The sequence below is a fragment of the Thyridium curvatum genome (assembly GCF_004353045.1).
Source record: "Thyridium curvatum strain D216 chromosome Unknown NODE_108_length_111781_cov_84.672649, whole genome shotgun sequence".
Taxonomy (NCBI): domain Eukaryota; kingdom Fungi; phylum Ascomycota; class Sordariomycetes; order Thyridiales; family Thyridiaceae; genus Thyridium; species Thyridium curvatum.
The window spans coordinates 21,285-32,845 of NW_022156863.1; the positions used below are offsets into that span (position 1 = coordinate 21,285).

Genomic DNA, 11,561 nt, shown 5'->3' on the forward strand with positions numbered 1-11,561 from the left:
TAGGTAGGTAGTTAGGTACCTGCATGCGACATCAAAAGCCATGGATCAGAGCTCGGGACCCGCGGATGCAGCAACAGTACAAGTACTCCCTACCTAGGTAGTTAGGCACCTAAACTACTTGTAGAGCTCAGGACTCCATTAAATAAGGTCCATGGCCAGGCCAGGCTTGTCCCCAGCCTTTCAACAGAAAACACGAAACCAAACTCGTAATAGAGTAGACAGATAACGTGTTCTTCCTGCGGCGGTCCATCCATCGACATTCATTTATTTGTTCCTGTGCCCTCGCTCTGCATATTCTTCTTTGCTGGGTACCTTGCACATTGATTACTGGTTCTAGAACCCGGCATACCCGCTCAAAGCATCATCATCATCTTCAACCTCCTCCATCATGGGCTCACTCGGCCCGCCCAAGAGGCGATTCTTCAACTACCCTCGACCTCTGAAAGCGTCAGTCCCGACCTATTTCATATTCCTATTCCTATTCCTATTCTATACACACATTACAGTATGAACTGACACGCCAACAGCCCGGATGTCGCTCATGTAAACAAGCGCAACCCCAACCCGCCCCTGCGCGGCTTCATTCTCGTCGCAGCAGTATGGATGTATGTCGTTGCTCTGCATGCTGCTTATGCGAAAAGAAACAGCTCACTGACACGTTCATCAGCATGGACTGGATCCGCCCCGTCAGAGAAATCATCTGGCGCAATGCAGGCTTCGGCGACCTGCGCAGCCTCTGGGAGTATCTCCAGGACTACGAGCCGCTCTATGATCCCACAGTAGTGCCCCTCGACAACGGCGAGGAGACGGACGGCGGCGCCAGCGACGCTGCTCCTCCCACCACTCTGGCCAAGCGCACGTTCAAGTTCCCAGAGGCAAACAGGTACTACTCGGTCGAGGACTACCACGAGCTCTTCCTCTCGGGCGAGCTCACCCCGACCGACGTGGCCAACGCCCTGCTGCCCCTGATCCGGCGGGACACCAGCCCCAAGGGCGAGCACTCGATCGCCTGGTTCGACACCAAGGTCGACCTCGTCCTCCGCGCCGCCGACGAGTCCACCGCCCGCTACAAGGCGGGCCGCCCCCTCGGCCTGCTCGACGGCGTGCCCACGGCCGTCAAGGACGAGTACGACATGGACGGCTACGTGACCACCCTGGGCTCCAAGAACGACTACACGGGCACCGCCGTCGAGGACGACTCGATCGCCTCGTGGTGCGTGCGCCGCCTCGAGGCCGAGGGCTGCGTCATCCTCGGCAAGCTGTCCATGGTCGAGTTCGGCCTCGACACCCCCGGCAACAACCCCAACCTCGGCACGCCGCCCAACCCGTACAACCCGGCCTACTACACGGGCGGCAGCTCCTCCGGCTCGGCCTACGCCGTCGCCGCGGGCCTGATCCCCATCGCGCTCGGCTCCGACGGCGGCGGCAGCATCCGCATCCCCTCCTCCTTCTGCTCCGTCTTCGGCCTGAAGCCCTCCCACGCCCGCATCTCCTTCGACCCGGGCCACAACCACTCCTACACCTGCTGCTCCCTGGGGCCCATCGCCGCCGACGTCCGCTCCCTCGCCATCGTCTACTCGGCCATCGCCCAGCCCCACCCGTCCTCCCAGTGGTCCCCGGAGCTGCCCGCCCCGCGCCTCCTCCTCCAGCCCTCCGCCGCCGCGCACACAAAGACCCTCGGCATCCCCGAGGCCTGGTTCGCCCGCGCCGCCCCGGCCGTCCAGCAGCTCACGCGCTCCCTCCTCGCCGACCTCGTCCAGCGGCGCGGGTACCGCCCCGTGCCCATCTCGATCCCCTTCGCGCACGAGGGCCAGATGGCCCACGCGGCCACGATCCTCACCGACGCGGCCACGGCCCTGGCGCCGCAGATCTGCGGCGGGCTCACGCCGACGACGAGGATCCTGCTCGCGCTGGGCCGCACGACGCCCGCGACCGACTTCCTGCTGGCGCAGAAGCTGCGCCGGCTGCTGGCGCAGCACCTCGCGGCCCTCTGGGCCGAGAACCCGGGCATGCTGATCGCCACGCCCGTGACGGCCTGCGCCGGCTGGCCGCTGCGCGGCGGCAGGGCCGAGCTGCGGTACGGCGTCAGCGACGGGGACCGCACGCTGCGGTCCATGGAGTACGTCTGGCTGGCCAACTTTTGCGGCCTGCCGGCCCTGTCCGTGCCGGCGGGCTACGTGGTGCCCGGGGACGGGGAGGACGAGGTCGCGGGGCCCGACACCGAGGGCAAGGTCCCCGTCGGGCTCATGGTGGCGGGCGAGTGGGGCGCCGAGCGGTCGCTGCTGCAGTTCGGGCTGGATGCCGAGGAGGTCGGCGCCGAGAGGAGGTGTCGGCCGCCGATCTGGGTTGACGTCGTGGAGCGGGCCAGGAAGGGCGGTGCCTGAGCGGAGAAAATCTGGGCCGAGTATGTTTTGTGTGAAAGGGGGTAAATAGAGTCATTAATAGGATCAAGTAGGTAGATAGGAACGAAAGAGAAAAGAGAACATGGTGCTCAGAATCATTCATTCCATCAAATTGCTGAAAGCTCACTTTTTTTTTCTTTTTCCAACCCCTAACTGACAACAATACCATGCTTCCCACCCTTCATCGGCAAAACCACACTCTGCCCTTTCCTCTCCCACCTCCCGCAGACAACCTTCCCATCGACCTCGACCCTAGGCTTCCTCCCCTCCGCAACAACAGGCAGGACAACCACCCCTTCCGTGCCCGCCGGCGTCTCAACGACAGCCTCATACCCCCCTTTCCTCCCAGCACTACCACCACCACCACTACTCCGGACCCAACTCGCCCGGAACCTGCCCAGCCCCGTGACGAACCCCCCCTCGGCCCTCCCCAGGTCCCCAAACAGCGGCGCGAACCTCCACCGGCTCCCAGCCACGCCCGTGACGCTGAGCCCGAGCACGAACTCGGTGAGCGCGCTCGTCGGCCCGCTGGACCACCCGTGCGCGTGGCTCACGTACGACGGGTCCCCGCCGTAGCCCCGGTCCCGGCGGTACCCGAACGTGCCGTCGACGCGGTACCCCTCGACGACGGTGCTCTGCGTCCCGTTCCGGTGCCGCAGGTACCACCCCCAGCTGCGCCGCACCAGCTCGAGCGCCCTGTCCGCCCGGGCCGCCGCGAGGTGCGCCTGGACCTCGAACGAGGATACGAAGGGGGAGACGTTGCCCGGCAGCTCGGGCGGCTCGGCGCCGAGCGGGGTCCAGTTGCGCGTCAGCCGCTCGGATATCGCCCGCGCGGCGGCGGAGGAGGCGTCGACGACGCCGAAGAGCAGGGCCATCGAGTTGGCGTCCTGCGGGTGCAGCGCCGTGTCCGTGGCGTTGTCCTTGAAGGCGCCGTAGGCGGCGTCGAAGCAGTACTCCAGGGTGGCGTTCCGCAGGGCCGACGCGCGCCGCCGCCACGACTCGGCCAGGGTATCTGCGTCGCCGGCGCCGCTCCAGCGCGCGAGGTCGGCGCCCGTCGTCAGGGCGCGGTACAGGATGACCTGCGCCTCGGTCATGTTGAACCCCGTCTGCCAGCGGGCCCAGTCGCGCGTGCCGCTGGCGTCGAGCAGGCCCGAGGGGTACGTCTGCTTGGCCGTGATGAAGGCCATGGCGCGGAGGTAGCCCGCCCAGTTGCGGCCGAGAAAGGCCGTGTCGTTGGTGTAGAGGACGTAGTTGTAGGTGCCGACCATGGTCCACATGTGGTACGTGTCGCTGTGCTGCTGGAGCAAGGGCGGGCCCGCCTCGGGGAAGGAGCCGTCGGCGTTCTGGTGGTCGTACACGGCCTGCAGGGCGTTGCGGATGGACTCGAGGTCGCCCGTGCTGACGAAGGCCGATGGCACGGCGATGCCCATGTCTCCCGGCCAGACGGCGCGGTCGCGCTTGGCGCCGTCGACGATGACGGTGTTGCCGCTGCCGATGGTGCCGTTGTTGGCCCACCCGGTGCGCAGGAAGGGCGAGTGCCGGCCCGCGTTGGTCGGCACGGCGTTGGTCTGCAGGGTGTAGGCGCCGGCGTACCAGATCTTGTTGAGCAGGTCGTCGTCGCAGTGGAAGTAGCCCTGGTAGGCGCGGAGGTTGGGCCACGTGGGCTGGAAGCCGATCTCCAGGGACACGTCCTCGATGGCGACTGTAGCGGCCGGCGATATGAGAAAGAGCGTCATGTAGCGGAACCCGCCGCGCAGCTTCTCGTCCGGCATGACGTAGACGACGTCGCCGCTGGTGGTGAAATGAGAGTAGATGGCGCCGTCGGGGCCCTTTTGCGAGCCGTTGGAGTCGTCGGACCACTCGCCGATCCAGTTCTTGGCTTCGGTGAACGCCAAGCCCACCGCGCCGCCGCCGCCGGCTTCCCCGGACACCGTGTACTTGACGGTCACGATGCCGCCGACTTCGAGACCAAAGTCAAACACGAGGCTGGAGCCGTTGCCCTGCAGCTTCATGTCGTCGCCCGGGTATGAAGAAATCATGTTGCCATCTTTCACGGACAATATCGACTTTGGCGCGACATTGCGCGAGGCGGGAGCGTAGATGTTATCATCCCAGGGGCCAGGAAAAGCCGCTTCGGTGACGGAGCTGCATGGCGTGTCCCGCCAACACTTCTGCCCTAGCACGAGCTGCGCGGATGCGCAGAGACACACAAGCCCTCTCAACATGCTCGCTGGGAGGCAAATGAGGTTGCAGCGGCCGGAGTTTGCCTCACATCCACCCGTCCACTCAGGGAGCGAGGCCCGAGATATATGTGATTCATCTTGAAGATTTCGTCTGCCTACTCGAAACGAGATGGCAGAGAAAGATGCCAAAAGAAGACAAAACAGTGCAAGCCAGGGTTGCTTCGGGTGAAATAGAATCCCGAGAGAAATAGATTATCCGGAGCCATAAGTGCCACGTCCACGATGAAAGCGACAAGAGAGCGCGGAGAAGTGGAGGCTTCTCGCGCGGGGGAGCAAGCAGAATGAGGGGGGCGGGACGAAAAGGATCGGCGTTGCACCGCTAGCCAGGTCAAGAGCTCGTCGAGCGTCAGACCGAAGAAGCGAAGGCGGATTCTCGTCGGGAAGGCTGTTGAGTCCTTGGGTGAACACATGGGTTTGGGCAGGCCATGATGAAGGTTGGACGGAGAGACAAGTTGCGTACAGTAGTTGACAAAGAGGAAGAGAGACATGTTCGTATCAAGTAGGCTCGAGTCACCAACTGCCAAGGCACGACATCAATGCCGATCCTACCTGGTAGAGACTTGCAGATCGATCTCGCATCAACTTGAGGTTGTGGCGTCAATGGGGCAACAATGGAAGCCTCGAGGTTACACCATATTCAGCAGAGCAAGCATGGAAGTCTGAGCAATTCGAGCAAGAGATGGAGTCAAAGCCAAGGAGCGACGCAGGCCAAGCTTCACAAAGGAACCCGTCTAACGGTTTTGCGGGGTGGGGGTTGTACTTTGTATGTGTTGAACGCGTGCTGTACCCTTGGCAAGATGGCATCCTGGAGAGGATCAGCAGCTGCTGTCGTTGCGTCATTGTTCCAAGCAAGCTCTAGCTTGCTGAACGCGTTCAGAAGAGAACAGCGGCGACGAGGAGAAAAAGAGACAACAACATCATCATCGGATCGAGAGACAATTCCATAGGCGAGCTGTAGCCTTGAGAGTCGAGTGCAATTCGCGGGTGAACTTGAGCTGATAAAGGAACAACGGGAGACACTGGCCAATCTTGTCGGTGAAGAGGAGGACTGGGGGTGATCAGCATGCAGGCTGGCAATCCATGACACCAGGGAGCAGCCAGAAATGACGTTGTTCTGATGGCTCGAGAAGGCTTGCTCCAACAGTATCCTGTTGACGACATGCGCCGACAAGTGCTCTGCTGGCCTGCACCGCTCGGGCTCATAGCCGCTCTGGCCTCATTTGCTGCTGTCCCTCGCTTGAGGGTGTCGCCATCCTGGTTGGTCAGAGGCCAGAAGTGCCAGAGGAGGGAGGGGGAGGGAGGGCAGCGCAAGAGATGAGGTTACATTGGACCATGATGAAGAACAAAAAAGGCAAAATATAGATAATTAATGCGGGCGACTGGCAGGTGCTCCAGTAGCTACCAAGGCCTTGTTGCTCGCAGATGACAAGGTGTTCAGTCCGACAGACAGACAGACAGACAGACAGACAGACAGTCCGACAGCCAGAGCATCCGAGTATCAAGATCCATTGTCCTTTGGGTTGACAGATTGATACCATCACATCATTGTCGAGAGATTGATGCTGAGGGCAGCTGGAGGCAGCCTTTTTCCAAATCTAGGTACCTAAGGTGCAAATGCACACGTGACAGTTGACACCTGGGGAGCCAACCCGACCAGGCTCCAGGCGCTAATTCTGCAGCCAAAGACACCAGAGACACGCTGGAGACAAGCAGATGGACACTGCCCGCTCCGCCCTCTCCACCCAAAATTAAGCCACATGCATGGGCGCTGGTTGAAGCCCAAGCCCAGATCGCTCTAGCGCATCTTAGTGTCAAAATCACTCAAGCCCAGTCCTGTGGCCTGCACGTCGCCCGCCTGTGCAAGTGGGCTCAGTGGGAAGCGAGGACGCGAGCACCCCATCAAGTGAGACCAGACTACCAGAACCCCCTTCTCTACAGCGCCCGCCTGCCCTCTCCCGCCGCCCGCCCAGAACCCTTCGATCCTATTCGACAGGCCCAGCCATGACGCCTTGGCAGTGATATCGTCAACTCACGCACGCGGGTCCTCCACCGACCAACTTCTCTCCTTTGTATCCTGCTGCGGCCTCTTACAACATTCTAGCATCCCCCCCGTCTCACCACCGATCGCGCCCCCCAGAGACCTGTCCGCCACGTCGTATGGGCTAGGCACGCTTGCGGCTGCGACTCGATCGCCGGGCTCCCTGCTCTCCTGAAATCCGAGCCGTTGCATTTGCACCAGGGATCCTCTTTCAGGCGCCGAACCCACGCCCGCCCCTTTCGACACGCCCGCCGATTTTCTCTCCTCCCGACGAACCCGACTTTCCTCCCGTGCATGACCGTATTGCGACTCCCGTCTGGTCGGTCTCAATCGCCAAACGCCGCACGATAGGGGATCACTCGGGCCCGGGCCTTGTTGGGGCCCCCTTCCTAACGTACAGATGATGGTACGTTCCTCCCAAACCGCGTTCAGCTGCCCTCTGGTCCCCTCTGCATGCCAGGAGAATGGTGGAAGATCTGTACATGAGACAACTCGATACCAACTCGAGAATTTGAACAACACTCTGCCGAAGGGTCCTCCCCCGGCAAATACGCGAGAGGGTACAGCGCGGAAGGGAGAAAAGTAGTGGATTTTGTTCCGGCTAACCAGAACCTCTCCTCGTGCAGACCTCATCTAGGACCCGCGATGTTGGCGGCAGTTTTGCGACTCGTCGTGGGCATGCCAGCCAGCTGTCAATCTCCGACCCAAGCCACCACGTAACGGAAGCGATAGGCGACCTCTACGGCGACAGCGACGATGAATCCGTCCACGACGCCCGCCGGCAGTCCCGGCCGCTGAGTTTCATCGCCGCCCCGTACGGCGGGGAGCAGATCCAAAAGGAGGAGCAGCATGGCAAGCAAGACCGTCCCGAAGATCGGCATAAGCTGGTGCGCACGACCTCGGACCAGACCACCGCCACGACCGCCTCGCTCCCCAACGGCCATCAACCCATGAAAAAGGCGCAGACACTCCCGACGAGGATACCTAGCCAACGCAACAATTCCTACGAAGGGTCGCTCTCTCCCAGATCGCCCATTTCCCCCTTGTCGCCGTCCCTGTCGCTTCGCGATGTCAACGGGGATTCCTCCTCGTCCTTCCCGCTGACCAACATCGACGACCCCAGCGACATCGCCCAGGAGCTCAGCAATCTACAGGCACTCCGGCGCATGTCGATGGATGTCGGCAACAACAGCGACCCGGACTTGCTCCCTTTCCAGGGAATGACCCTGACGGCCATGCCCTCGATAGCCCCGACTGGGGAGGATGACGAAGGCGACCTATCCCGCCTGCTGTGGGTGCCGGCCAAGGTCCATCCCGAACTTGCCCCGGATCAGTTCAAGAACTTTCTCGAAAAGCGAGTCCAGTCGATGAAGCGAAGATCGGGCGACTCTATGCTCTCGGTAGATACGATGGACTCGGGAAATGATGGCGGAGGCTTGCGGCGGAAAAAATCCATGCTTTCGAAGCAGATCGACAAGAACGGGGCAGACGGCTATGTCGACGGGGCAGAGCGGCTCGAAAGAAAACGATCATCGACCGGGCAGTCGGCTGCGGAGCTCAGCCTCGACGAGCTAGTCAATGACCCAACCAAGGTTGTGCAGAAGCTTACCCTGGAGACCCAGAACGCAGAGGCCGGTGCCGAGAGGAGCAGCATGGACAACGACATGCCCATATTGCCTGTGGCACCGGGTATGGGGCTGCGAAGGTCAACGCGAACGACGTACCGCAAGGGAGGCAGTCTTCGTGGCGACCGCGTGCCTTTTTCCAAGAGAGTGGCTGCCCGGCAAGCAGACAAGGAAGCTGCTGAAGAGTCGCCGCGCACCTCAAAGTCTTCCGAGTTTGAAGCACCCAAAGGGCACGGGCTGCAGCGCGTGCAGTCCGAACCCATTTCAGACAATTTCTCGCGCCCCGCCAGGTCTGTGAGGCGGCAGCACGGGTTCTCGAGGGACTCGCCGTCCAGCGCTGTCGACACCACCCAGACCGACTCACTAGACGACGAGACTCACCACCAGTTCCCCGCCAGAAAGCAGTCTATCGACTCGACAATGTCTGCCTCGACCGTCCCCACCATCGTGGAAACTCCGGCGGACGAAACGCCACAACAGGAGACCACCCTCCCCTCCAGGCCATTTCCACAGCGCTCATCCTCCCAAAAGGCCGCCATGCAATATTCGCCTCAGCAGCACCAAGACGAGCAACCCCCTCCAGCACCACAACAATCAGCACAACAACCACCGCATCCAGCCCCGACACACCCACCACCTCGATCCAGCAAACGTCCTTCCCTGCGCACGCCCAGCCATGGGTCTTCTGCCAGCATGGAGCACCAACCCTCTCCCGGCGCAAATCATACTCTGAACGAGATGGCGCAGCATCCCTCGCCCTTGCCAGGAGGCGGCGCGACTCGCACGGACAGCCTCACCTTCATCCCCACCATGTCCATCGACGAAAGGAGATACGACAGGAAGAAGGAGAAGGAAGACAGCGAGCCCAGCAAGACTATGAGTTGGAAGTGGTTCAAGAGCGAGGACAAGGATAAGAAGAAGAAGAAGGAGAAGGAGAAGGAGAAAGAGAAAGAGAAGGAACTCGAGAAAGAGCGCGAGCGCGAGCGAGAGCGGGGGAGAGAGAGAGAACGCGAGAGGGAAAAGGACAAGGACAAGGACGAGCAGCGGAAATCGCGGTCCAAGCTGGGCGAAAAGGTGCACGACAACGCCCGGCTGGATCTGCTGCAGAGCTCCATCGACAACGCCATCACAAAGGGGCGGGAGAGCCTGCTGCTGGACCGGGAGAGCATCGACAACAAGCTCTCGGAGGAGCGCAAGAAGGAGAGCAGCCGCAAGGGCAGCGACTCGAAGAAGGAGAAGGACGGCTTCTTCGGCTCCTTCTTCGGCGGCTCCAAGAAGAAGGAGAGCAAGGAGCTCGGCGCGCCCAAGGGCGGCAAGCAGCGGGCGCTGTCGCCGGAGCCGCCCGCGCGCCTGCTCAAGCCCGACGTCGACTACCCGTACACGCGCTTCCCCATCGTCGAAGAGCGCGCCATTTACCGGATGGCGCACATCAAGCTGGCCAACCCGCGGCGCGACCTGCGCAGCCAGGTGCTGCTGTCCAACTTTATGTACTCGTACCTGGCCAAGGTCCAGGCGATGCACCCGCAGCTCAACGTGCCCGTCTCGCCGCAGCAGAAGCGGCAGGAGGAGGAGCGCAAGCGGCGCGAGCAGGAGCAGCAGTACCTCATGGAGCAGCAGATGCAGCAGCAGCAGGGGCAGCAGGGGCAGCAGCAGGGCGGCGACGGGCAGAGCAGCATTGACCAGTTTAACTTTGAGTACCACCGGGTGAGTTCCTCCTTTTGAGATAGCCTTACACACACTCGTTCAGTGTGATGTGATAGGCCTTGACTGCTGACCAGATATTCACAGTCAACGAACCAGTACGGCGACGCTGGGAGCCATAACCAGGACGGCAGCGTCGACTATATAGACGACGCTCAGATTTACGAATACGATCACGGCGGGCACGACCAGAGGGAGGGCGGCGGTGGCGAGTATCACCACGACCAGAACGGGGGCGCCCGGCAGCAGGACTATTACGAGTACGACCAGCAGCACGATGGTGGAGGTGCGGGTTCGGGTGCCTCGGGCAGGAGAAACGATAGCAACGACATGTGGTGAGCTACTGATGCTGCTGATGCTGCTGCTGTTGCCACGGATCAGTGGGCAAAGCCGGCCAAATCGCATAGGGACCGGGCGTCAATGGAGTTGCGATGAACTCCATAATGCAAGAAATGGTTCGGACCGGGCAGCCCTGCATTGTTTTTCTACCCATTCTCATTCCTTTCTTCTTCTCTTGATGGACGGCCGGGCGGGAGCGGGTCGAGATGAGGCCACATCGTCGTGGTCCGACTCACTGGGTGGCGTCTGCCTTGGTTTCGAACTGAGCAGAACCACCGGCGTCCGCCCTGTTCCAGCTCCAATGTATACTTTCGTGATCAAAGCATAGCCGGGATGGGACTATTTGGAATTCTTATGTTGTTTTCTTTGGCCGAGGCTCTCTTTTGCAAGAGGGCAAGCCGAGTCGGGACTGGCGAGAGGAGATCGAACGAGTTGGCCGGGAGCATTACCGAGAGTGCGATGAGATGTGTTACGACTACGAGGGCACGACGCTTCTAGTCGGATGACGAGGGCGGGACGGTGGACGGGACGATGATACATCTGCATATAGGGGGGGGAATCAACACAATGAGAGAAATCACTTTTGAGCGGCAATCACAGTGTCTCATGCAAATAGTGAGAGATTGAAACTCGATAACCTAGTTGATCTGTATCTCGACTGTATAAACTGTATACCAGGTAAAGCACGGGGAGTTGCTTCTCGATAGACATGTTTGTCGAGCAGTGCATCTCCAGAAAACATTGCCCGTGCTTTCCCGGTTTGCGAAGCGCAAATGTGATGAGAGATTGGTGGTGGGAAAAGGAGAAGCGCAAATAGCAAAGGTCAACCGGCGCTAAACCAAAGGCGGCGGGAGCACATCCCTGCCAAGTCAAGCCAAACTGTCTGTGCTCCAGCCTGTAGTTAGTGATGCCGCCCAACTTCGAGTCCCGGGTTTGGGCACTCCAACACTAACGCGCCCTGAGGCTCTAGCGTATTCCCCTGCCTCTCAGTGGTGGTGGGCGCAATGTTTGGCCTGGCAGCTGCGCTGAATTAATGACTGGTCTCCCTCTCCCGTCACTCTTTTCCTGCCCAAAGGTTCCAAGGTTGGCCTGGAGTCCACCTTTCCCCAAATATTGACGACCACCAGTCGACGCCACGACCACCACACACACTTACCTGCCTGCCTGCACCACCGCCAGCTCGGCTGCTTCTCACATTTGCGCCAACAGCAAA

At 61.0% G+C, this 11,561-nt stretch overlaps 3 protein-coding genes across 3 annotated transcripts; 2 read left to right on the forward strand and 1 right to left on the reverse strand.

Annotated features, from left to right (window-relative positions):
* Positions 1-388: 388 nt before the first annotated feature.
* On the forward strand, positions 389-2,384 carry E0L32_011485 (uncharacterized protein; the record flags this gene model as incomplete). The annotated part of the gene is made up of 3 exons (XM_031134220.1): positions 389-447; positions 528-605; positions 668-2,384. 3 exons carry the CDS (start codon positions 389-391, stop codon positions 2,382-2,384), a joined length of 1,854 nt encoding a protein of 617 aa, XP_031000517.1.
* Positions 2,385-2,551: 167 nt separating this feature from the next.
* On the reverse strand, positions 2,552-4,627 carry E0L32_011486 (uncharacterized protein; the record flags this gene model as incomplete). Its single annotated transcript, XM_031134221.1, has 1 exon — positions 2,552-4,627. The coding sequence occupies one exon, from the start codon at positions 4,625-4,627 to the stop codon at positions 2,552-2,554; it is 2,076 nt and encodes a 691-aa protein (XP_031000518.1).
* Positions 4,628-7,086: 2,459 nt separating this feature from the next.
* Positions 7,087-10,854, forward strand: E0L32_011487 (uncharacterized protein; the record flags this gene model as incomplete). The annotated part of the gene is made up of 4 exons (XM_031134222.1): positions 7,087-7,265; positions 7,321-10,012; positions 10,097-10,344; positions 10,677-10,854. 4 exons carry the CDS (start codon positions 7,087-7,089, stop codon positions 10,852-10,854), a joined length of 3,297 nt encoding a protein of 1,098 aa, XP_031000519.1.
* Positions 10,855-11,561: the final 707 nt, after the last annotated feature.